The 26,914-nt window shown below is 48.0% G+C and overlaps 1 protein-coding gene across 1 annotated transcript in view; it reads left to right on the top strand.

The window, feature by feature from the left end:
* ZRANB1 (zinc finger RANBP2-type containing 1) overlaps positions 1-26,914 on the top strand; it is a 421,332-nt gene that overhangs the window by 316,674 nt on the left and 77,744 nt on the right. Inside the window, exon 8 of the mRNA XM_069612045.1 lies at positions 25,733-25,862. Within this exon, the coding sequence (XP_069468146.1) occupies positions 25,733-25,862 (130 nt within the window). The remainder of the gene's footprint in view (positions 1-25,732; positions 25,863-26,914) is intronic.

Consider the following 26,914-nt stretch of genomic DNA (forward strand, 5'->3'; position numbering starts at 1 on the left):
CTGTGGTACCCAGACAGAGTGGCACCACTTTTGGAGGCTTCTGTGGAGAAGCCCGCCAAAGAGTGGAACAAAGGGCTCGACTTGGGTTGGAGTCACAGAAGAGAACACAAACACCATTTTAGAATCGAGTCCTGGCAAAAAATACCAACCGGCAAATTAATATTAAATAAATAAACCGACGGTATGTTCGAGGCTATGAGAATTAAATAAAGTTGGTAGCCTCGAGCAATGGGAAAATCCCATAGGGATATATTCGCGGTCGAATATAAAAAGTAGTATCCACTGCCACCAGCCAAAACTCGATCAGGGGGGACGGAGACGTGCCCCCTCGACTAACAGACCCCGGGGCAATCGAATTGCCCCGACCAGTACGTCCACAATATGATGGTTTGTACCGGTTTCTGTTAATAATTTGGGACTAGTAAAGAGTGTGGAGGAACGGACGAGTATGTGACTGAATATGTAAAGCGGATGAGTATGTGAAGCGGACGAGTGAGCGGTCCAGATGAGAAGGTGAAGCAGACCTGTGTGTGGTGCGGACGAATATGTGGAATAGATGTATGCATAGAACGAACCCGACCGCTCTGAATTGCATAACGTTCGTATTATGCCTTGGAATGCATAGAACCTTTGAAAGAGCATACCTCATATCACACCCCATGCTTACTCTCTCCTTACACCACCACTCAACTAGAACACAGGGATACTATGACACCATTCGGTATAACTGTTCTCATATCAAAATCTACCGCTCACTACCCATCACTCTAAACATTGCTGGTCTCACACCCCCAGCCAGGCGTTCTCCTCAGGCCTAACGCAGCCACGCTCGGTCTGGATAACTCCGGCCAGATCGAACACACAACCCTGATCTCTCAGCCACCACACCTACCGCTAAGAAGCAGCTACCACAGGAACTCCGCACCAGCTGCACACATACCTGGTGCGCACACGCACCTTTGGACTCTCGCTAATCCCTCTACTGACCAGAACTCCGGTTCCCAAGGGCGTTCAACCTACCAGCGCCTTCAGACCATACCAATGGTATATAAGGCGCTATATAAGTGCAAAATAACATAACATGTAAAGCCAATGGTGACTTTACATGCCCTGGGAGACAGTAGTCAGTCCCAGGTTATAGAGTCTATGGTGGGGTGTCACTATGACACCCCTGTGTCACTGCATGGAGGGTGCTGTGTAACACACATAGTAAAAACCCATGAGATCCTATGGAGTAAAGGACCCCATAGCCCATAAAACACATTAACAGTCAAATACCATAAATCATGTCCAAGAGTGGGAGAAAGAGTCTCATTCCTGGCAGGAGAAAAAAAACAAACTCCAGCAAAGCCGCTGGGGACTCACTAGGTTAGGAAATTCAGCCTGAACAGAGAATTCTCCCTAACAGTAACCATAGTGACGGACACTTCCCTCACAGGGTGGAGGCTCACGCCAACGATCTGACCATCAGCGGTCGGTCTCCATCAGAGTCCAAACTGCACATCTTTTTTTTCGAGCTGAGAGCAATCAGGCTGGCACTGAAGGCTTTCCTGCCGTCTGTATGGGGGAAGAATGTCCTGATAATGACTGACCACACGGTGGCCTTGTACTACCTCAAAAAGAGGGGGGTGTAGTGTCGCTGCCACTGTGCAGGGAGGGGATGCAGCTCTGGTTCTGGCCAATTGAAGAGGCAATCTCCTTGGCGGCAGTGCATCTAGCCGGAGAGGAGAACACGGTGGCGGACGCTCTGAGCAGGCAGATCGCGATCTCCCACGAGTGGGAGATAGCTCAGGAACTCCTTTAGGAGATCTTTGCCTTTTGGGGAACCCTGTAGGTGGACCTGTTTGCGACTGGTGCCAACTGGAAGTCCGAGGGGTACTACTCAAGGGAATTTCCTCAGAGAGGAGCTCTACGAGACACATTTGCCGTGGATTGGTCATTCCCGCTTCTGTATGCGTTTCCTCCGATCCCCGTCATTCTTAAAGTTTTCAGGAGGTTCGGGTCCCACATGATCCTCATTGCTCCTGATTGAGCCAGGAGAGCGTGGTACCCGGACCTTCTGGACATGTCCAGCTGTCCTCCAATGCGTCTGCCCCAAAGAGTGGATCTTCTCTTGCGAGAGCAAGGTTGGGTTCTCCGTCCAGAGGTCAAGACTCTCAACCTTCACGCATCATTTTTGAAAGGTTGAGATATAAGGATTGGGACCTTCCAGATGACGTAATAGAGTTGTTGCTTTCGGCTAGGCGTCCAGCAACAAAGTATCTGTACCTTTGCTGTTGGCGTAAGTTTTGCAACTGGTGCAGAGGAAAGAATGTTGATCCTTTGCAGTGTACAATTCCGGAGGTTCTCTCCTTCTTGCTTTCTTTAGCACACCGGGATCTTCAGGTGGGGACCATTAAAGGTTCCCTAGCAGCGCTGTCCATATTTAGGCGCTCATCCGAAGAATGCTCTTATTTTAAGATTCCACTGTTCACTCAGTTTCTAAAAGGACTCACAAATGTGTTCCCGCTGTCGCCTTTTCAGGTGCCAGTCTGGGACCTTAACCTGAAAGTTTTTGATGGGTGCTCCGTTTGAACCTTTGCACTTCTGTCCATTGAGGTTGTTAACCTTTTTTAAGACTGTTTTCTTGGTTGCGATAACATCTGCTAGAAGAGTGAGCGAGTGGCCGGCACTTTCTTCTAAGCCACCCTTTACTTAGTCCACAAGTACAGAGTTGTTTTGAGGGTACGTCCTTCCTTCCTGCCTCCCTAAGGTAGTCTCTGACTTTCACTTAAGTCAGAAGGTTGTGCTACCCGCCTTCTATCCTCCTCCACATCCTAGTAAGGAAAAGGAACGGCTGTTAGGGAGAATTCTCATAAATGTGCCAATTCCCTTCACCTCGGAGACCCCTAGCAATTTTTCGGGATTTTGAGGACTTGATTTTTTTTACCTGGAAAGTGAGAGCCTTCCCCCCACCCCACTCATGTATTTTCATGTGTTTTTTACTCATGGTTTCTTTAATTATGGAGATTTAAGATAACTCCATAGGCATCTTTTCTGGTGTGTTACACAGCACCCTCAGTGCAGTGGCACAGGGATGCGTTTTTAGACTTCCCAAAGGTTTAAATGCCTTATCTGGGATAAACTACTGTTTCCCAGAGAATGTAAGGTTACATTGACTTTACTAGTCTTTTTAAATCCCTAGACCATCGCACACCATCTTCCTATAGAGTGCTGGTGGGGCTACTTAGTATCCCTGTGTCTAGATACTCATGTAGCAGTCATGTGCTACCCTTTTCTATCGAAATGGCTGGTGGCAGTGGTTTTAGAACAAACTACCATGATTTTTCCCGACCGCGAACACCGGTAGCGAAAAATCGCAGGAGCCATGTTTTTCAAGATGGTGCCTTAAACCCCTTTGTTTAAACTGGTCCCGGTCTTCTTTTTTCGCCATTTCTTTTTGGAAAGGTCCTTCTAGTGTTTGTCTCTGTGCGCCACACCAGGTTTGGTCCCTTTGTTTCCATGCCTTTGGCAGGCTGCAGGACTCAAGACCGCCTCGAGTGAGCTTCGGGACTGAAGACTGCCTCTGGCGTCTGAGTGTTTGGGGGTGGGCAGGAAGTGAGGGAGATGCCAAAAACTCCCTGTGCTTGGTCTCCTAGGAGACCTGAAATGCACTCTGGCGTGATTGGCTGGCTGACTGTCCGACAAGGGCAGCCACCCTGTTGGGTGAGTGGCAGCCAGGCTTGGATGAATGGGAGAAAACTGTTTAAAGGCGAGTCTCTTGGACTGGAAAGCAGAGTCGACCACTGGAACGAAAGAACCGAAGGCAAGCTGGAAGAGGACGGCTGCTGCAACTCCTGGACCATTGGTTTGCCCGGTGAAGCCCTGCTGCAGGTCCAAATTGCCAAGTTCATCTCGACAGAGAAGCCTCTTCAAGGACGATTTCTTCTTTGAGTTGGTGGGACCAGTCCACTTGTAAGCCACCTGGATACCATTCTCAAAGCTGGTTAGGATTAACCAGGGGGAAGGACACCAGCTTGTGTGCTTGAGCAGCTACTCTAACTGAAGTGACTCCATTTTGTCAGCGTTTTCCGGCGTTCCTGTGCAGTGCAGGAGCCCTCCTCCCCCCCCCCCCGACGTCCTTACTCTTGTACCCACGGCTGAGGCTCAGGAACAGTGAGATCTGCAGGAACTGCCAGGAACCAACGTCTTCAGCTGCATCTTTTGCTTCACACTAAGGTACTATTTAAGTCACCTCAGGGTGTAGGAAGTGTGTGTGTGTGTGTGTGTGTGTGCCATCCCCAATGGGTATCATCTGATTTAGAGAAACAGTGTGTTTTAAGTGTATTACAAGTGTGACATATTGCTCCCGTCTGAAGAAGGCTTATACAACTGACTGTGAAATAAATTGTTTTATCAACAAACCTTAAGTGAGTGTAAGTTTATTTGAAGAACAAGTTACTTACCAACTGGTAACGTTCTTTCGACGGGATGTTCCTCCAACGTATTCCTCATCTTTGACATGCACTGTCCACAGCTCGGCTGCTTTGGAATTTTTCGGCAGAGGGCGTTCTGCATCGATGGGGTTGGGTCGATATCCCTCGAAGGCCTCCGTCGAGGATGACGTCATCAGGTGTCATAAGTAGCACGCAAGGTGCCCGTAGTCTCCGTTCATGTTTTTTCCAACCTCTTATCATGTAGGCCATGAAGACCCCACTAGCGTAGACTGCCTTCAGCCTTGTAACGAAAGCTGCAACAGCACAGAAAATTCTTCATAGGGGTAGGCTGGGAGGGTGATGAACATCCAGTCAAAAAAACGTTACCAGTAAGTAACTTGTTCTTCGAATGGATTGCATCCTCCAACTTATTCCTCATCTTTGACAGACTCCCAAAGCAGTAACCAAAGGTGTAGGAGGGAGAAGAATTTAGATATACCCAATTAAATGGCAGAGTAAAGTACAGCCTTCCCAAAGGCCACATCCTGAGCATGGGAAGTATCCAGGGAATAATGCTTAATATTAAGGTAAGCCCTCTCAAGCTTTACAGTACCTTGGGTTAGAATAAATGGTTCCAGCTGGCTTCTGTTCCTGTGCGGCTCTGCAGGTCCTTTTGTTCCTGGTCCTCAGTCGTGGGGACAAGAGGGAGGACTTCTGCACTGCAATGGGACGGTCGGCGGCAGAATAGGACAAACTTCTATTCAGCGGCACTTCGCGATTTCAGAAAATGGCACCAATGTGGACTCTCGGATACCACTCTGGACTTTCCTTGCATCTGGGGTCCAGCACTCTGAGGTGGCTCAGGCTTGGTCAGTCCTTCTTACTGGGAGTCCGGAGGATCTTCCACAAGCTCGGGTCCCACTTAAATGATGCACTCAGTTTGGTGTTCCTCTCCCTGGCACATTGGTTCCAGCAGCAGTGGAAGTACAGCCAGCTACGAGAGGATGTCCAAACGAGTTCACTTTGGAGTTGATTGGTACCACCAACTCAAATGGGGGAAGTCGTCCTTGCAGGTATTCTCTAGTCGAGGCGAAGTCAGAGCTGCAGCACAGCAGCAGGGCTTCACCAGGCAAAGTAACGGTCAAGTAGTTGCAGCAGGTGTCTCTTCCAAGTTCTTCTTCGGATTCCTTAGTCCAGTGGTCGACTCTGCCTTCCAAGCCAAAAAGCCTTTTATAAAGGTTTCTCCCATTTAATTCCAGCCTAGCTGTCAATCGCACAGCAGGGTGGCTGTCCCTTTTGGGTGCATTCCTGTAACCAAGGGGATTAAGCACAGGGAGTTTCGGGCACCTCCATCACTTCCTCCCACTGCCAGACATACAGGAGCCAGAGGCAGGTTTCACTTGTGAATCCCGCCAAAGACCAAGCGAACTAAGGGACCAAACCTGTTTTGGCGCGCAGAGTAAATCTCAAAAAGGACCTTTCCAACCGATAATGGTGAAAAAAGACCAGGGCCATTTTGACAAAATGGGCACCCATGGGTGCTTGACTGCAGCTCGGAACGTAGCCCGTGGTAAAAACTCCCAATGCTAGTTTAAGTAACCCCTCCAGCACCCTATGGTAAGATAGTGTGTGCTGGGTCTAGAAAGTTACAATTTGTAAGTAAAGATGATGATTATGGAGTTCGTCAGACTCCAAAACGAAAAGAAACCCTGTTCAAATCACAGTACAATATGAGAGAGTGGGAAAAAAGGTCTTGTTCTCTCCAGGTTAAAAATGAAAGTCCTACAGTCCAGCAAAAGTGCTTGTTACGCTCACCTGGCTCCCACAGAGGCGTCGATCGGACTCGGACTGCTGCGACCTCCTCCAACGTGAAGCGTAGTGCAGAGATGACAGACTGGACTGGCCTGCTTAATCTCGTCTGCTTGACCCGTAGAAGTATTCTCCTGCAAGTGGAGAAAGGGATTTAGCCACCCATGGATTTTTGTAATGGCTCCCCACTAATCGTCACCGATATTCACTTTCAGTAAGCTCACCTTATGTTTGTAAATGATGAGCTCTCCATCCTGCGTGGAATGCAGGGGCGTGTAGATACCAGTTACTTCACTGGTTTGAATGCATTGGAAGAGTTCCGGATGAATATTGACTCTGAGGTTCCAGGCGAGAACCCGTAAGTATAAAGTTCAAAGAGTTCAATATGTCCGAAGTAAACTGTTGTAAAATCCTTTCTTGTGTTTCAGCTGGGTCCAAGGGAAGATTGTCTTGTGGCAGCTGATGGTGTTCAGGTCAGAGTCTGTATTACCCAACACTGTCCGGCAAAAGACGCGTGTGTTTAAATTGCTGGTTTCACTCTCCTTACAGGTGCGGCGTAAGAAGTTGCGGTTTGTTACGGAATAATGCCTCTGGTTGTTAATCAGGTAAGTCTATGGTGGAGAGGTTGTATTTGTTGGATCTCTCGGCTCACCTTATGTTTCTTTTGTCCCCTAGATGGTGGAATTCGGCGGAGAAAATGATGGAGGCTGCGCCGGATCGAAAAATGCTGCGAGGACTGGTGAGTATGGCACGGCGCTGCAGCTGGCGATGCAACGCGTGTAGAATGTCCTTTTCAAGTTCGAAGATGTGATGGATCCAGAATTCAGGTAAGGATTGAAATAATATCTGTTTTCTAACCTTTCCTTCTCCTTTCTTCTATTTCTAGGAGCTCTGGATTCGAGATGGGCGTGGCTGAAGACTGGATGCTGACTGCAGACACAGTGAGCGTTACGCTGCTGGATGCAGAATAACGCAAAGCATGTGCTGCTGTTCAGGCGTGGTTTAAATAGCCTCCAAAGTAGTTCCAGGTAAGAAGTCCCTAAAACCACACCCGAGTAAAGAATAGTCCCATCCAGGCCTCACGTTGGCTTGGATTCATTTGCAGCTTGGTCTGCATGAGGTAAGTAAAGTCTATGAGCCTGGCGCCTATGGCGCCAGGACTGATTTCTATTATGAGCCTGGCGCCTAAATCGCCAGGACTGAACCCAGACAGCCCCCAGCCAGGGCTGCTGAAGTTTTATTAAATATCTGGATGCCTGCTCCCGGGGCTGATGGGCTTGATCTGGATGCCCGGGGGTAGGCATTGTGACAGTGCTGGGGGGGGTCTCTAATGTAGATAGGAACTGGCACATTTCTGAGAACATGCACGCACCCCCACACACACCTTTTAAGCATGTAAAGTAAAAGGCAAGTATCTAGCCATAACACTCCCTATGTACCTATTTATCTGAGCATTGTGCTTGCATAGGCTGCCATCTAGGGGTTGGTGCTGTTTATTGCATCTGGTTTTAATTTTTAAATTCGAAATTGCATGTATTCCTAGGCGATTTAGTAAGATTATCCTGGTTACCCATGGTCCCTCATATATAGACGCCTATAGGTTGTTTTTTGCATTTGGGTTGGATGCATGCATGCAAAGTTCTGTCAATTGGTTTCCGCTGTCTGGGTTCATTACTGAACAAGGTCTGAAGACTTAACTTTCTTCAACATCGAGACAAGCAGCGGAGTACTGTTGTTCCATGTACAGCACTTTGGCGTAAGGCGCTTTATAAATAAAAAAAATGGACTAGATGGGTATACTTCTCGACCCTATGCCAAAAGACTCGGTAGTAAGGAGAGTGGGGCGCTGGGGTTGCAAGAATGATGATTTTTTATAAATTTAAGGTTTGTAGAATTTATTTTATTGTTTGCTTGTTAGGCGCTTATACAATAAGAACATATTGTTTCAAAGCACCCACGGGTCAAGGGAGGTAGCAGGAGTGGGAAATGCATCAAAGTACATTAAAATACAATACAATATATAAGAGCTTTGGGGGAAGAGGAAGCCAGAACGAACCTACTATGTCTTGTGAGTATTCAGAACGTGTAAGTGCAGCAATGAAGACGTGGAGCAAGTGCTGTGGGATCTGAGCTCATGGGTGAGCCATAGATGAAGTGCTAGGAATGTTGAGTGCTACACGGCCTAGAGCCGTGGCAGAGGGTGTAAGTCCAAGTGCAGATACAGGAGCTGGGCTGATTGGGTGCAGGAGGTCAGGGCCCTGTGGATGCATAAGGGCCCAGGATGCCAATCGCAGCAACTTTGGGATTAGCAGGGGAGAGAAGAAGGGAAGAAGGAGCTAAAGAGGAGAGTCTTGAGGAGATTCCAGAATTTAAGATGATCCTGCTCAAGGGTCAGAGGTAGGGGGAGGCTGTGCCATAGGAGGGAGCCAGCCGAGGAAAGCGAACGACCACCTGCATTCAGTTTAGCAAAACTCTTTACGCACAGAGTTGGAGCCAGAGCAGCTTAGAGGTCTAGAGGGAGAGTATTTAGTAAGATAACATTGAAGATGGTGTGGTCCCCGGGCCCAGACCACCTTGTGGATAATGCAAAGGGATTTGAATTAAACCTGAGCAGCAACCAGGCGCCAGTGAAGACCTTTTAGTGCAGGAGAGATGCAGTCCCTAAGCTGCCAGCCAAGGAGAAGTTTATCTGACCTATTCTGAATTAGCTGGAGGGGGTCGCAGAGTGGAAGATGGTAGATTCAGGGGGAAGCTATTGCAATAGTCAAGCCTAGAGAGAACCAGGGCTTACGTAACATTGAGCCTCTTGGGGAAAGTGAGAAAGGTTAGAATTCCTTTGAGAAGGAAGAGCTGAAAGTGGGACTTCTTGGCAATGTCCTGAGTGTGTGAGAGAGGAAGGAGAGAGAGGAGTCGAAGATGACTCCAAGGTGTCTGGCTTCAGAAGAGGGTGCAGGGGGAGGGCCCAAAGAGGAAGGCCAGAGTGAAGGGAAGGAGGTAGCTAGGGTCCCGATGGGAAGCATCTCGCGTTTACAGGCGTTGAGGCAGAGATAGTTGGCGGAGCAACCAGGACTTCAATGGCAGGCAGTCCGGGGGGGGGCAGAGGGGTGGGGTGAAGGCGGAGGGGTGGGTGGAGGGTGCAAGAGGGTCAGCAGGGAGTTTGAAAAAGAGTGGTGTGTCCTCCTGTGTAACACTGGAATGTGGAAGAGAAGGAGATGAGGCATGCAAGCAGAGCAAGTTAGATGTTAAGTGCATGTGCAAGAGGATAGAACCCTGGGGCACACCACAGGTGAAGAGGGAAGTAGGAGAGGAGAAAGTGCCCAGGATGACTTGGCAAGAGCTGTCAGTAAGGATGGATGTCGGCCAGTCCAGTGCTTGTTCCGAGATACCAAGGGTATCGTGGAGGCTTAGTATGAGGATGGAATGGTTGACTGTCAAAGGCAGAGGAGAGATCGAGAAGGAGAAGGGCAGCAGGGGAGTTGGAGTCCAGAGATGTGATCAGTTCTTCACGGGTGTTTAGAAGAGCCGTTTCAGTGCCTCTGGATGCTCGGAATCTAGACTTTTGGTCGTGGAGACCAACAATTTCAGTGTGCGAATTCAGTTGAGGAAAAACCAACTTCTCCAGCAGTTTCCCCAGGAAGGTCGGTGAATGAAATAGGGCGGTAGTTGGCAGGGCAGGTAGGATCTGATTAAGGTTTTTCAGTATTTTGCGCACAGGGGAAGCTTAACGGAGAATGGGAAAGATCCAGTGATGAAGGAATGATTGCAGAAATCGGCGAGTGCAGGGGCAAGGGAGCCAATGTTATCCTTGATGGTTCTGGAGGAGCAAGGGCAGACCTGCATAGAAGAGGCCTTTATGGAGTGGGCAACTCTGGTAACTTCTTCAGGTGTGACGGGGGGGATGGAGGTGAGGGGAGGATGGAGGTGAAGGGGGGGTGGGATGGTTTATGAGGAGAGTAGCAAGGGTGGTAAGGATGTCCTTTGTGTCGGAGGCAAAGTGTGGCCAGTGCATTGCAGAGGGCCTGGGAGGGAGAAGGGGAGGAGACCACCGAGGAGGGGTTGTCTAGTTCCCTGTAGATCATGTAAAGGTCAACCCCATTTTCCAAAATAGCAGCTTACTGGTACTCCTTGCCTGCCATGGAAAATACCCCATTTAAGTTGTGCCCAGCTGTAATTGTTTCCTTAAAAGGACAAGCATTGCATGTGTTAGGGATATTTGTATATTTGTATGCCAAATCCTCTGCCTGTGAGATCCCCAGCGCTTTTTGATGGACTTTTGGACCTTTTCCTTGTTCTCCTGAAAGAGGGGAGCCTTTTTCCGCCCCTCATTCATTCCTTTTGCTCTGACCATAGGATCCCAGTTCTTTATGGTTTTACTTTGGTTTATGGAGTCTTGCTTTCTTGCATAGCTTTTGGGTTTTTTCAAACTGTATTCGCCATGATACCCATAAAAGTTACAGCATAAAGATTAAACAGAAGTAGTAAACACATGCTAGAATTATTAAAATATGTCCCAAGTAAAAGTCCATCACATAACAAACTGGTGTACACAGATTAAAAGTGCAAAGAGTGAGGAAAAGAGTATAGTTAGCATGAATTCAATGGGGGAGAATACAATCGCAGCCCCAGTGATCCTGAGTGAAATCAGTAATAAATGTCCACAAACTAGGTTAAGGCAGTTCAAACCTGATTCTCCTTGTTGGATTGCCTGATCTGTTTGTTTTTGAAGCCAAGCTCTATGAACACACTGTGCTACACAGCTTCCGGTGTATGGTTCTGGGCTTCCATTGCCTCATCCCTAAGCAGCAGGCACAGGTATGTGGTACTCGAGACCTCACGCAAACCAAGAATTGACTGTTTCTTCAACCAAACCGCAGGAAAGGCAAATATTTGATTCCCCCGCCCATGGATATGTTGGGGAGGTAGTCTGCAAGGTTGCAAACCTCAGACTAGCAAAGAGATATCTTGCGTATGAGGCTTTGTTGGGGAGATGGCATTTTCATGCTTCATCCCCTCTCCTAGTGAGACCCCAGCACTTTTTGCTGAACTTCTGGACCTTTTTCTAAATTCCTGAATGAGAGGAGCCTTTGTCCACTTATTCATTCTTATGGGGTCCGTCTTTTAGAACTCTATTCTTTCTACCTGTACTTTGGAGTCTGTTGGGCACTAAAACACCCCCGACCTGCTGACAATAGAAACCCAACCTTTGGTATTATAAGTCTGCACTACACAGGTTGGTAGCGTGTGGAGCAGCTAGGCTTATCTCAAGAGGGGTCAATGTGAGCTGTAGGGGAGTTGCACAGAGATTCACAGTGACCAGTATCCATATAAACGCGTACACTCAAGGTTTCTTGATAAAACAATTATTAATTCATCAGTCAGTTTGAATAAGCCTTCTTCAGAAGGGAGCAATATACAACACCACACATACACTCCAAAAGTACACACTCTTTAATTATCTAAATCCGCAAATTCCCATTTGGGATGTCACACGGGCACTACCTACACTCTCAGATGACTTTAATAACTAGGGTGCTGTTGGCATTAATGTATCACTGTTGCATTTAGAATATTCTTATGGGTAGTGTTAAAGAGAAGAGTTCAGAATAAAACAAGTATTCACACAGGTATTCTTAAGTAGGCAAGTACTTTCAATACAACCCCCCAGTGCAAAGTCAGTTAACCCTTTCCTTGAAGGAAGGCAAAACACATAAGCAGAGGAGAGAAGTCATTCAGGGAGCATAGGCCAGCCAAGTTAACAAAAGTCAAGGTGAACTGAAGCACTTCTTGTAGGTAAGTAGAAAGTATTTTCCACGGTTTTAAAAGGTCTTGGTAGAATAGAAGAAAATCAAAGTAGGGCTACAAGCTGATTAGGCTTGTAAAGTAAAGGGGCAGCAAGGAACTCTACACATGCAACCAAGCAAGTCTCCAACGAGGACAAGTGGCTACACAACACGAGGTAACTCCTTAGACTTTACAGTACCTTTTTAGGTTGAAGAAAAAGTGCAGCAGATGACTCCTGTTCCTGTGCAGCTCTGCAGATCTCCCTGTTCCTGGGCCTCAGTCGTGGGGAGAAGAGGGAGGACTTCTGGGGACTCTTGCATTGCAATGGGACGGTCACCGCTCGCAACTGGCAAACTTCAAACAAGTAGCTGTTCGGTGTTTCAGCTCCTTGCGTCTACCGTAAATAGCAACACTGCGGTTCTGGCTGTCGATGAGCTTTCCTTGCTTCTGGGATCCCCCCACTCTGTTGAGGGGGCTCAGACTCGATCAGTCCTGCTTCCTGGGAGTCCGGAGACCAGCTTAAAAACAATGCACACAATCTGGTGTTCCCCTCTGTGGCTATCCGGTTCCAGCAGCAACGGCAGTGGATACTCGACAAGCTTTGAGAGGATGTCCAGGTGGCTTACTTTGGCGTTGATTGGTCCCACCAACTCAAAGGGAGAAGTAGTCCTTGCGGGAGCTTCTCTGTCGATATGAAAGTGGAGTTTCAGCCCAGCAGCAGGTCTTCACCGGGCAAACCAACGGTCCAGGAGTTGCAGCAGGCGTCCCCTTCAGGTTCTTCTTCGGATTCCTTCGTCCATTTGTCGACTCTGCCTTCCAAGCCAAAAAGCCTCCCCTTTTATGGAGCTTGCTCCCATTAATTCCAGCCTAGCTGTCACCCAGCAGGGTGTCTGTCATTGACGGACAGCCAGCCGGCCAATAAAGAGTGCATTCCTGTCTCCTCAGAGACTAAGCACAGGGAGTTTCAGGCACCTCCCTTGCTTCCTGCCGCCGCCAGACACCCTAGAGCCAGGTTTCACTCCTGAAGCCTGCCAAAGACAAAACTAACAAAGGGACCAAACCTGGTTTGGTGCGCAGAGTAAATCTCAAGAAGGACCTTTCCAAAAAGAAATGGCGAGAAAAAAAGACCACACCATTTTAAAAAAAAATGGCACCCATGGGTGGTTTACTGTGGCTGCAAACGCAGCCTGAATTAAAATCCCATCATGGTAGTAAAAAGTAAACCACTGCCACCAGACATTCAGCGAGGAAAGAGTAACAGAAAAATGTTACATGAGCAGCGAGGCAAAGGGGATACTAGGTAACCCCTCCAGCACCCTATTGTAAAATGGTGTGTACTGGGTCTAGCGAGTTACAGATGTAAGTAAAGTCAATTTCACTTAACTGCCCTGGGAAACAATAGTTTATCCAAGAGAAGGTATTTAAACCTTTGGGAAATCTGAAAGACTTCCCTGTGTCGCTGCACTGAAGGTGCTGTGTGACACAATGTAAAAGATGATGCCTATGGAGTTTGTCAGACTCTACAACCAAAAAGAAACTCTGTAAAAAAATCACATTAAAATACATGAGCGAGTTGGGAAAAAGGGTCTCCCTCTCCAGGTTAAATAAAATAAGTCCTCAAAATTCAGCAAAGTTGCTGGGGGTTCTAAGGTAGAGGGAATAAGCACATTTCTGAGAATTCTTCCTATCTGAGTCTTTCTCCATAACTCTTAAAGCCATCTGTATTTTACTATTGCAGCACCGAGCTCCTTGTGGCAGTGTTGCAGGGACCCTTAGGGTCCTCCTTTTGAGATTATTTTCTTTTCCTGGAGAAACATTTCGAATGGATTGTCCTCCAACGCATTCCACATCTTTGACATGTAATGTCCACAGCTGGGAAACTTTTTCGGCAGAGGGCGTCCTGCGTCAATAGCGTCAGGGCCATGTCCCTCGAGGGCCTCCGTCGAGGACGTCGTCACAGGATGTTACAAATGCTACGCATGGCGCCCATAGCCTCAGTTCTGTTTTTTCCGCAAACGTGTTCACTTCGTGAGACTCGGTGCGCCTCTTGTGTTTTCTTCATTGAAGATGTCTTTCTCTTCGACCCCTCTGACTCCGCGGTCCGGTTTCAAGACCTGCCGGGGCTGCAAGTCCAAGATGTCGCTCACCGACCCCCACCGCATTTGTTTGTGGTGCCTCGGCGAGTCGCACGACACCGACGACTGCTCGAAATGCCACATGCTGACTGTAAAGGCCTTGCGGGAGCGGAAGGGGAAGCTCCAGGTAGGTAGGGGCTCGAAGCCTGTTAACTCCTGGACTTCCAAGTTCAAGGGGGTTTCCACTGATGACTTGAGGGGCGACTCTCCGTGTCGGAAAAATCCCGGAGATCTCGGTCCCGGAGTGGTTCCTGCCACTCGTCTTCCTCGTCCCGGCACTCGCGGAAGTGCCGTCACTGGTTGCCTTCCCTGTCGTCCTCGGAGGATAGTGCCTCGAGGAAGGTCACGTGCCCTACGAAGTCCTCCACTCTGGAGGAATGGGCAGCGTTCAAGAAATTTATGATGGCGATTTTTCAATCTCAAGACACGGATCCGGTCGTGCCTTCTGATGAAGCCGGCCTGTCTCGGTCTGTGGCTTGCACGCCTTCGGGCTCAGGTTCACGATGCAACACACATTGGGAGCTGTTGAGGACCCGTACGGACAAGGTTTCGAAAGGTCACAAGAGACGTGTCTCTAGGTCTCGGTCCTCGTCCCCGGCGAGACCGTAGCAACCTATTGAGGGCTCAGGCCGGCGTCAACTCTTTCGGTGCCGTGTCCGTCCGATTCGGCCATCGACGCCTTGCCGTCGTATCAGCCCACGGCGCCGTCGGCATCTGTGTCGACACTTAAGCCAAATGTCTGAGGTTGAGGAACCTGATGATGGTCCAATTTTTTCTGGGGGCATTCAGTTTGATCGAGGAGTTGAGACAGACCCTCCATGATGCAAGTGGACTGGACACTTCCCTGGAAGTGGAGTTTGGTAGACCTGAGCCTGGGGCTCATGCAGAGTCGTCTTATAGGAGACTCATGGCACGAGTCTCAGAGTATCTGGGCTGGTCTAGGCCTCCAGAAGACTTTGTGCAAGATGATCTGACGGACATCTTGGATCAAGGTCCGTCCTCTGACCGTGTTTTGCCTTTTCATTCTACCTTGCAGAAAAGGGTGGCAGCTGCTTGGCAGTCCCCGGAATCTCTTTCGGCTGTGAATAAAAATCTTACTAAGAAATATTGCCCTTCCGTTAGCAACCCCAGCTATTTGTCTACTCACCCCACTCCTGCGAGTTTGGTGGTTCAGGCGGCTACGGCCACCTCGAGGCAGGCGGCGTACCCTACCATCCCTCCGGATAGGGATGACAAGCGCTTCGAAAGTTGGGCACGGAAGGTGTTTTCTGCTGGGAGCATGGCCTTGAAATCGGCCAACTCCATGGGTGCCTTGGCAAGATTTACACACACTCTGTGGTCTTGTGTTGCTTTTGCGGCTGAGCGTATTCCCGAGGGGGGAAGAAAGGGATGGTTTCCTTGCTATCGTGCAGGGTGACAAAGATGCCATGTGTGAGGCCCTTCAGTCTGGTTTGGATTCGGCTGACAGTGTGAGCCGGTCCATGGCTGCGAGCATAGTTATACACAGATTTGCGTGGTTGCGGAAGTCGGGGTTTGCTCCGGATGTGCAAGCCCGTCTTCTGAACATGTCCTTTGATGGCGCTCATTTATTTGGCAGCAAGGCTGACGAGAGCCTTGAGAGGTTGCATACCTCAAAAGCTGCGGCAAAGTCTTTAAGTGCCGCCGTGCATCAACCTCCGCCTTTTCGTCATAGGGGACAGCTGTTGGGCGGGAGGTTCCTTTCGTTTTTTCTCCTCCTTTGGTAGAACGAGAGGGGCTGCTAGTCAAAGGGGTCAGCGAAAAAAGTGCCTGTGGTGGTTGGGGAAATCGTGGTGCCAAAGCCGCTCAGGCAGCTGCCTTTTTGCCTTCGGGCACTGCCGCAGCCGCTTCCAAACAGTCGTGAGGCCATGTCGCATGATTTGCGGGATGGGGCAGACTGTCTCAGCATCTCGAAGAATGGCGTCCATCCAGAGGTCAAGACTCTCAACCTTCATGCTTAGTATCTGAAAGGTTGAAGTATAAGGATTGGGACCTCCCGGATGATGTGATGGAGGTGTTGCTTTCGGCCAGGCGGCCTGCAACAAAATCCCTGTACCATTGGCATAAGTTCTGCGACTGGTGCAGGGATCACAATGTTGATCCCTTTTCAGTGTTCCATTCCTATGGTTTTGTCTTTCTTGTTTTCTTTGGGCCACAGGGGCCTTCAAGTGGGTACCATTAAAGATTACCTGGCGGTGTTGTCTATCTTTAAGCGCTCGTCTGAAGAATGCTCTTACTTTAAGATTCCTTTAATTTCTCAGTTTCTTAAAGGACTGACTAGTGTATTCCCGCCGTCCCCTTTCCAGGTGCCAGTTTGGGATTTGAATTTGGTTTTCAGATTTCTCATGGGTGCTCCGTTTGAAGCCTTGCACTCTTGTCCTTTGATATTACTGTCCTTCAAGACTGTGTTATTGGTTGCGGTTACTTCCGATCGCCGAGTGAGTGAATTGCAGGCACTTTCAGCTAAGCCACCCTTTACTGTGTTCTACAAGGACAGGGTTGTACTGCAAGTGCGTCCTTCTTTTCTACCTAAGGTAGTCTCTGAATATCATTTGAGTCAGAAGGTGGCTCTTCCATCTTTCTACCCTCCTCCTCATCCTGGTAAGGAAGAGGAGCGACTCCATCGGTTGCATCCTAGGAGAGCTCTTAGCTTTTACATTTATAGGATGTCCAGGGTCAGAGTGGACGATCAACTCTTTGTAGGATATGCTGGACACCGATTGGGCCAGGCTGTTACCAAACAGACCTTGTCCTGGTGGATTATCCTTACCATTACGGAGTGTTACCGATTGGCGGGTAAGGACCCTCCTGAAGGGTTGCAAGCTCATTCCACTGGGGGCGTGGCTACTTCCGCAGCCCTCCAGCGGGGGGTGGGGGGTGTTCCTATTGGGAATATTTGTGATGCCACTACTTGGGCTTCAATCCATACATTTGTAAAACCTTATTCCCTGGATACGACCCATGGTCAGGATATGGCCTTTGGGAAGGTGGTTCTTTATTCCGCAATCTAATTGGGTATTCTAAATTCTATTCCCTCCTCCATTTACTGGTACTGCTTTGGGAGTCTGTCAAAGATGTGCAATGCGTTGGAAGACACAATCCGATTCTTTCGACTGGATGTTACTCCAATGCATTCCACATCGCCCTCCCAGCCTGCCCCTCAGGAGAATTTTCTATGCAATTGCAGATTCCTTTTCCGCAAGGCTAAATGCAGTCCAGCAGGCATCAGACTGGTGTCACACGTTCTGGGGGAAAAAACTTAAACTGAGGCTACGGGTGCCGTGCGTCCTATTTGTAACATCCCGTGACGTCATCCTCGACGGAGGCCCTCGAGGGACATGGACCCGACGCAGTACACCCTCTGCCGAAAAAGTTTACGAAGTGCACAGCTGTGGACATTACATGTCAAAGATGTGGAATGCGCTGGAGGAACATCCATTCGAAAGAACGTTACCAGTGGGTAAGTAACTTGTTCTTTTAAGGATAGAGGGATACTTGCGTGGACTGCCAAAGGGATAACTAGTAGCCCCCTCGTGTGACTTTTTAGTCAGACAATCTCCTAGTTATGGTTGGTGGCAGTGGACTTGTTCTACCAACTATTGTGGTTTTTCTCCACAGGCTATGCCCCCAGCCCCGGTAGTGTACAATAGGTTAACCCAAGTACCAACTTGGGGCCTCCCTTCTTTTTTCATCATTAATAGCGTGGTGGTTCTTTGTCAGTGCTAGGCAAGATTGTTTGCAGTACCCTTTGGGAGACTACAGCAACCTTGCCCTCCTGGCAATAGTAACCCAACCTTTGGTATAAGTCTGACCTACACAGGTTGGTAGCGTGGCTGAGCAGCCAGGCTTGTCTCAAGAGGGGTCAATGTGCGCAGTAATGTTGTGACAGTTTCACAATACAGTTATCCAAATAAACACTTACACTAAAGGTTTCTTGATAAAACAATTATTAATTTAACAGTGTTATAAGCCTTCTTCAGAAGGGCGCAAAACATGTAACAATTATATTACACCTCAAAACACACTGTTTCTCCAAATCAGATGATACCCATTGGGGATGGCACACAGACCTTTCCTACACCCTCAGGTGACTTAAATAGCTAGGCCACTGTGGACATTGATTTATCACTGGTACATTTAGAGCGATACTGAGTTTGGTGTAAAAGAAAATAGAAGAATAAAACAAAGGTCAACAAATAATTCATTAACTGGTGAGTACATTTTAAAACCTTCCAATTCAAAGTAAATTAACCCTTTCCTGGGTGTTGGGGAGAATTCTCAAAAATGTGCCAATTCCTCCCACCTTGGAGCCCTCCTGCTCTTCTGCTAAACTTTGGGACTTTGAACTTTTCAATTCAATGTGTTTTCTGTGTTTGTTTCTTTTAGTTAGGGAGTCTAACCAACTCCATAGGTATCATCTTTTACAACTGTCACAAAGCACCTTCAGTGCAATGCCACAGGGAAGTCTTCCAGATTTCCCAAGGTTTAAATACCTTCTCTGAGATCAACTACTGTTTCCCAGAGCAGTAAAGTGAAATTGACTTAGCACGCACTATCTAACAATTGGAGTGCTGGAGGGGTTACTTGGTACCCGCTGTGTCTAAATGCTTATGTAAAAATGTTTGTTACCCTTTCCTGAATTGACTGGCTGGTGGCAATGGATTCGTTTTGAACTTCCTTGGTTTACATTTACCGCGTCGGTTCGCGGCTCCGGTGAAGTAAACGCGGGAGTCATCTTTTTCAAAATGGCGTACAGCCATCTTTGCTAAAATGGTGCCCGGTCTTCTTTTTTTGCCAGGTCTTTGTGGGAAGGTCCTTCTAGACAGTTTCTCTGCGTGCCAAATCAGGTTTGGTCTTTGTTCATTTTGCCTTTTGCAGGGTTTCTGAGAGAAACCTGCCTTTGGCGCCCGAGTGTCTGGGGTAGGCAGGAAGTGAGGGAGGTGCCCGAAACTCCCTGTGCTGAAGTCTCCTAGGAGACCCAAATGCACTCTGTGGTGATTGGCTGACTGTCCGGCAAGGACAGCCACCCTGCTGGGTGAGGGACGGCTAGGCTGCAATGAATGGGCGAGAACTGAATAAAAGGCGAGTCTCTTGGCTTGGAAGGCAGAGTCCACCACTGTACGAAGGAACTGAAGAGGAGCTTGAAGAGGGCACCTGCTGCAACTCCTGGACTGTTGGTTGGCCCGGTGAAGCCCTGCTGCAGTGACTACTTGCCAAGTTCGCATCGACGGAGAAGCCCCTGCAAGGACGAGTTCCCCCTTTGAGTTGGTGGGACCAATTAACTCCAAAGTAAGCCACCTGGACACCCATCTCGGAACTGGTTGAATTTCCTCAGTGTTGCTGCAGGAAACCGTATAGCCAGAGAGAGGGACACCAGATTGTGTGTGTTACTTTTAAGCTGGCCTAAAGCTTTCTGAAGATCCTCCCACGAAGCAGGACTGACCAAGCCTGAGCCCCCTCAGCAGAGTGTGGGACCCCAGAAGCGAGGGAAGTCAACCTTGACGGCCAGGAACCTTGCTCATTTATATTTGCTGTACCGCAAGGAGCTGAAACGCGAAACAGCCACAAAGTGGTTTGCTGGTGGCCAGTTTTGACAGTCCCAGTGCATTGAAGGAGTCCCTCGACGTCCTCCCTCTTTTCCCCACGGCTGAGCCCCAGGAACAGTGAGATCTGCAGAGCTGCACAGGAACAGAAGCCATCAGCTGCATCCTGTTCTTCTTTACCAAGGTACTTTAAAATGAGTCGAATTTACCTCTTCCTGTAGAAGTGCTTGTAACTTCCGCAACTCACAAGATCAGCTTGTGGCCCTACATTTGATCCTTCTTTTCATCAGACTCCTAAGATCTTGTGCAAATACTTATCAATTTACTCACTTGAAGTGCTGCATCCTTTACAAAGACTTTTGCCCATTGACTTTGGCTTAGCCTATTGAATTGAATGACAAATTGATATTTGAAAGTATTTGCCCTGCTTATGAATATTTGTAATTTCTTGTGTTCTAATAACATTTTGCTTTTTCCAACTTTTCAAGAGTGTTCTGAATGTCAACAGTAAGATATTAATGTCCCCAGCACCCTTGTCATTGAAGTCACTTGTGAGTGTAGGTTGTCTGTGGGCCATCCCAAAAGGGCCTTGTCTGATTCAGAAACTCAAGAGTGTACAGTATTGAAGTATATTTGTGTTATCCTATTGCTACCTTCTAAAGAAGGCTTTATAACTGACTGACAAATTAATAATTGTTTATGCAAGAAACCTTGAGTGTAAGAGTTTATTTGAATACCTGTAACTGTGGATCTTTGTGTAACTCCACTACAGCTCACATTTCCCCTCTTGAGATGAGCCTGGCTGCTCAACACGCAACAAACTGTGTAGTACAAGCTTATACCAAAGGTTGGGTTGCCTATACCTACTGCGTTCAAACTTTGCCTAACGCTGGGGGAAAGGCAAAAGTACAAAGTTGAGGTAGAAGAGTCTATCGGGGAACCAGGACAGTCAAGGTTAGTTGAATAAAGTCTAGGGGAGCTGAAGATCTTATTTGCAGGTAAGTAAAAGTCTTGCACAATGGTTTTAGAAATGTTTGTAGAAATAAGATTCACTTGAAGGACCACAAGCTGGGAGGCTTGTGAGGGGCAAAGCTGCAAGCAACTCTGCAGTGGCAGTCAAGACAAGTCTCAACAGAGAGCAAGCACGGCTACACAAGAGGTAAGTCCTCTTAGTTTCACAGTACCTTTGGTTAGAAGAAATGGTTCCAGCTGGCTTCTGTTACTGTGTGGCTCTGCAGATCCTACTGTTCCTGGGCCTCAGTCGTGGGGACAAGAGGAAAGACTTTTGGGGACTCCTGCAAATCATGGGGAAGGTCAGCGGCAGCAAAGGTCAAACTTCAATTCAGCTGCACTTTGCGGTTTCAGCTCCTCACGTCTACAGCATATAGCAACACTGTGGTTCTCGGCTGCCACTTCACACTTTCCTTGCATCTGGGGTCCAGTACTATGTTGAGGTGGCTCAGGCTTGGTCAGTTCTGCTTCAGGGAAGTCCGGAGGATCTTCCTGGCGCTTGGGTCCGACTTAAGTGATGCACTCTATCTGGTGTTCCTCTCCCTGGCACTTTGGTTCCAGCAGCAGTGGAAGTACAGCCAGCTTCGAGAAGATGTCCAGGCTAGTTCCCTTTGGGGTTGATTTGTCCCACCAACCCAAGGGGAGATGTCGTCCTTGCAGGGCTTCTCTCGTTGAAACTAATGAGGAGCTTCTGCATGGCAGCAGGGCCTCCCAGGGCAAACCAATGGTCCAGGAGTTGCAGCAGGTTTCTCTTCCAAGTTCTTCTTCGGATTTCTTCGTCCAGTGTTCAACTCTGCCTTCCAAGCCAAAAAGCCTAGTCTTTTATGCAGGTTTCGCCCATTCATTACAGCCTAGCTGTCAATCACAAAGCAGGGTGGCTGTCCTTCAAGGACAGCCAGGCGACCAATCACCTTTGGGTGTATTCCTGTAAGCACAGGGAGTTTCGGGCACCTCACTTCCTGCCCCTGCCAGGCATACTGGAGCCAGAGGCGGGCTTCACTCGTGAATTCCGCCAAAGACACAACGAACAAAGGGACCAAACCTGTTTTTTGGTGAGCAGAGTAAATCTCAAGAAGGACCTTTCCAACAAGAAATGGCAAAAAAACAAGACTAGGGCAATTTTGACAAAAAGGGCACCCATGAGTGCGTTGCTGCGAACGCAGCCCGCGGTAAAAACACAAAGGTAGTAAAAAGTCAACAACTGCCACCAGCCATTAATTGTAGAAAGTGTAACACAAAAAACGTTACATGCGAAACTAGACAAAGAGGATATTAAGTAACCCCTCCAGCACCCTATGGTAAGATAATGTGTGCTGTCTCTAGAAAGTTGCAAAATGTAAGTAACGTCAATTTCACTTCACTGCTCTTGGAAACGTTAGTTTCATCAAGGGAAGGTATTTAAACCTTTGGGAAATCTGGACTGCACTTGAAGGCGCTGGGTGACACCATGTAAAAGATGCTGCCTATGGAGCTCGTCCGACTCCAAAAGCAAAAGAAACAGTGTCCACATAACAGAAATACGAGCAAGTGGGGGGAAAAGGGTCTCTCTCTCCAGGTCAGAAATTAAGTCCTAAAATCCTACAAAAAGAGCTGGGGGGGTCTCTAAGGTAGAAGGGATTAGCACATTTCTGAATTCTCCCTAACAGATGCCTATGGAGTTTACCAGACTCCACAAAACAGTAAGGAGCCTAGAAAATCATAGTCAGGAAAACACATGACTGGGGGGAGAAAAAGGTCCCACTCACTCGGGAGTAAAATTTTAAAAGCCTTGAGTCCAGCAAAAGAGTGGGGGAAAAGGGGGTCTCTAAAGTTAAAGCGATTTGGCACAAATGAAAAATCCCCCTAACAGCAACCTATGTAACTTTCTTCTTTTATGAATGTATACTGTTACAGCACCAGGAGTACCTTTAAGAGCACAGTTCAGAGCATGTGGAGTAACTCCTGTGCTTTCTAGAGGGGTCTTAAGCTCCTCAGGGATCAGTATGAACACAGGAGACTAGTTCAGAAGTGCACTAAAGCACTTCAGGGAAAGCAGAACCCAATGTTATAGATTAAGACGAGCAGCAGCTATTCAAGGTCAGTGGTACCTATGGGTATTTAAACTAATACAATATTTATAATCCATGAATAGACAGTTTGTCCAATGATACTCTTCAGACGTGTAGGCAATCGGTAGTTCGTGGTAATTAAAAACCTATATACTTTTCCGAGGTGCTACAAGCAACTCCAAGACAAGTATTAGAAATACATTAAGCAGATCAGGGAAAGCAAACCCCAATAGTAAACTTTAAGTAGCAAAGTAATTCATGGTTGGTAAACCACTGCCACTAGTTATTCAAGTTAACTTGCTATTGTAACAATGTTGCCAGGACAGTGAGAAGGGGGGGGGATACATTGTATCCCCAGCACTCCACATAAGGTGGGGGTGTGCTGGCCCACTATATAAAGTCAACGGGATGGAAATCCCACTTTACAATGGGTAACAGTAGCTCACCCAAGGTATCAAGAGAAATTAACAGGGCAGACCAAAAGCAACCCAGCACCTCTGCTTTTAAATGCTGTGTGCTGCTATAGTATATTACATACAGCCCAAATGTTTAAGGGATCTATACACACACTATGGAGAGACAAAAAATAAAAACAGTAGAAGACTAGGTGAAAGGGGAAAAAGATTACCACTCACCTAGGGACAAGAACAAATAATACCAAAGTCCTGCAAAACGTTCTGACGTTGACACAGGTCCAGAAGATGTTTCACATTTATGAAAATCTGGTTTAACAATGGTCTCCCAAGGACCCTCCTGAAGGATGACCAGAGTGCTAGGATGCTCCAGCGTCTTCTGAAGTCCAGTGACTGGAAGGGCTTACCGCCTAAGGGAGGAAGGCACTCAATGATTTGCCAGGATGGGTTACTCTGTCACACACCTGTTTTCCTTCTGACCCACTGCCCTCCTCCGTCTCCTCACCTGAATTACTGGAGTCCAATCGGTAGTAGTCCCGACTCTGCCGGTATTGGTGGTACTCATTGTTCTATCGTGGTGGAGACCTGTCTCGATAGGAAGCCACAGTGACCACCGGTGAACTGTAGCCCTGTGGCTCCTCCACTGAGGCAGGCAAAAAAAAGGCGGGGAAAAAGCTGCAGCCTGAAAAAAAACCTTTGCTGAATGTGGTTGCAGGTAGAAGAAAATGACTGCCAGTCGTAGCTTTGCAATGATGAGCTGTTACCCGGATAGTCTTTGTTGCGGCCCGCAATGATCTGGAGAGAGCCGATGGCAGTGTGGGTTGAGGAAGCTGCGGTGTTAAGGAGCAAGCCGAGTGCAGCGTGGACTTGGGAAGCGTTGGAATGAAGGAAGCATACTGAACCATGGTCCAGCCTGCAGAAACCGCCGATATACAGAACAGCTGTGCGATATCCACCTCACTGAAACAGGGAAGAAACAGAAAGCAGCGGGGCGGGGGGGAGCGCCAAAAGGAGAGAAGGCCAGGGAGAGCGGCTCACGGGAAGAAAGCCTCGGATACCCTGGATAGAAAAGTAAGCGCACGAAAGGTAGTTACTGAGCGTTACCAAACGAGAAAGCCAAAGAGCAGAACAGAGGTTGCAACGCATGGAATGCTTGGAGGACATGGGTAATGAACCTCCCAGCCCGCAGCGAGACAGAGAAGTCTAGTCGCCACCACACCAATTAGAAAAACGTTACAGAACCTTTAATGGCCGCCCCACCTATACCTATACCTATTCCACAGCCTCCAGGGACTCAGACGCATGACACTCTGCAGCAGTATTTCCCCTCTCCTCGGCATTGTCTTTAGTGTGCAAACTCTAGGTTCAAGTGGGCAACCTCCAGAGTGACTCTTGGACCGCCCACCCCCCCTCTACCGTCCCTAAATCTAGCCTGGTGGCTGCCAAAGCCCACAATTAAGGATCAACACCATTCAGACATACTGGCTGCGCAATTATGGAAAGCTCTCTGCCCAGCACCCCACCCCTGCTGGATGCCGATTGGAGCAGACAGTCCCAGGCACAGATTGTTATTCAAAGCTGGATCCTGTGAAAATTCATTACCAGAGTCGTGATTATTTTTATTTTTTTTGTGGCCCCAGAGGGCGGGAATAATGCCAAAAAGCAAGGTGGCACATAGGATGGGTCTTGTACCATGCAATGCAGCTATTTAGAGTATATGGTACTCAAAATGGCATTATCGTAGTAAAAAGAATGGCGCATCGGAAGGTGTAAAACAGTTCACTACGACTAGCCTGTCCTGTGCACATCATAAAATTTGCAAACTTTTTCTAGGCAAAATGAAAATGGGCACTTGTCTCTAACACTTCACCGAAGGTGGCTTGTATTTCAATGTAGCAATACAGGAGAAAGTAGATGGGAGAAATGTTTTATGTGCACTGACGACCATAAGGAATGAAGGGTGCCCCTAAAATGAGTTGATGGGGTGAGGACAGCTGAAAGGACCTCGTGCAGCCAGAATTTCAAGTCCACAGCCAATACGCTGGGGGCACAGTTGCAATGCATTTGGAGGGGGGAGGGGAGTACAGACCTAAGACCTTGCCCCTTGGAATGGGTATACATGATGGACCCGTTCTCTTTGCCTGGGGCACACCACTTTGTGATTTAAAAGTATTGCTTTCTAGTGTCGTTAGTCAATACTCTGCAATAACAGTTGCATTCTGGCATGGTTCCTACAACATTGAAGTTTCATAGCTTAAACATGTGGTATTCTCCTATGTCAAACACTGTTGCCAGCCATTTAATGCTCCGAATGGCTCTGCATACACTGCATCAAACATGCCCCAAAGGACTCGCATTGGAGTACATGCACTGCTCACACCTGAACCTGTTCAGAGCCATTGTGTAACAAGAGCCTTCATTGTCTTAAAGCCATGTAGTTTGCTTTCACACTGGAGTGCAGGTTCTAGGGGTAACTAAGCAACCCTTACATTACTAGCGTGTTCTATGCAATTATGTATATCTGTACTCCTCCTTCAGTTTTCTTTTTTCTTCCTGCAGCCAGGAGCGAGTCTGGAGCAGACTCATATCTTCGTCCTTGCACACATCCTGCGAAGGCCAATTATAGTTTATGGAGTGAAATATTATAAGAGTTTTCGTGGAGAGACGCTGGGGTATACCCGCTTCCAAGGTGAGCCTGCAGATGCTGCTTTTTGATCTGTGTTTGGAGTGACGGCACTTCTACAGTTTGTGATTGTTTTCAATTTACTTACTCTGCTTAGTTATCCGTCTAGTATTGGTTGTTGGCGTAACCACTTTCTGAAAAATGACGGGCTTTGTTGGGGGCATACCTTTGACAATGTCTCTAAATTGCATTTACAGACTACACGCAATGCACCACCCAACCAGCACTCCCCTTATATTGTTTTTGTTTCTCCCTTCTGATTCTTGATGGCACTGGTCATCCGCTTGAATAAAAATGCAAGTAATTTTTTTAGAAATGTAGGCGTTGGACACGTATTTTTTTTGGCTAGTGTCTCGGCACCATGGAAAATCTGTAATTAAAGACTGCCCTATGGTTTTCTGAATCCAGTGTTGGAAAATATTGTATTTTTGCTGCTTTCCTCCCAAATCTTTAGTGTATGGAACCGTGACCACTGCCCCAGAGAATCCCTGCGTTTCCACATTTTTTTCCTGCCGGCGGAAACCGGCCTTCCATTAGGCACCCCAGAGTCCACCATGAAGATGAACTGTCTGTTTCCCATCTCCTCCCCCACCAGTGGTTCCTCGTCTGGACGTAAGGTAGTCAATAGGACTGGACACGCAAGTGCTCTCTGTGGTCTGTCCTAGTCTGGGTGTGTGTTTGTCCCTGGGAACGAAAAGACGTTTGCCCCAACCATGGCTGTTCCCCGGAATGGTGCTAGTGCGCCATTGGCTGTAGTGGCGAAAGGGTTATTGTGCGCGTTACCCATCTAATTTTGGCGTGTTACATCCTCCCATTGGTAACCCATAAGCACTGCCAGGGTGAGGGTGGCTGTACTGTTGCTCATTGTTGAACCCTTGTGTGTTTTGGTAATTTGCCATGGGACGGATGCGACATTACCTCGCAAAGTGGCCCCACCTTCCACATGACCAACAGGCTCCCTTTCCCCCTCCTCGGGGCCCTTGTCCGCCGTAGCCCCCTCTCTGTCCCTGGTACTCGCCTTTCTCTTCCAGGTCTTCCTTGCCACTGTGGCCCTCCGT

This window comes from Ambystoma mexicanum, chromosome 8 (genome assembly GCF_040938575.1).
Source record: "Ambystoma mexicanum isolate Mex_15411 chromosome 8, UKY_AmexF1_1, whole genome shotgun sequence".
In the NCBI taxonomy this organism is placed as follows: Eukaryota; Metazoa; Chordata; class Amphibia; order Caudata; family Ambystomatidae; genus Ambystoma; species Ambystoma mexicanum.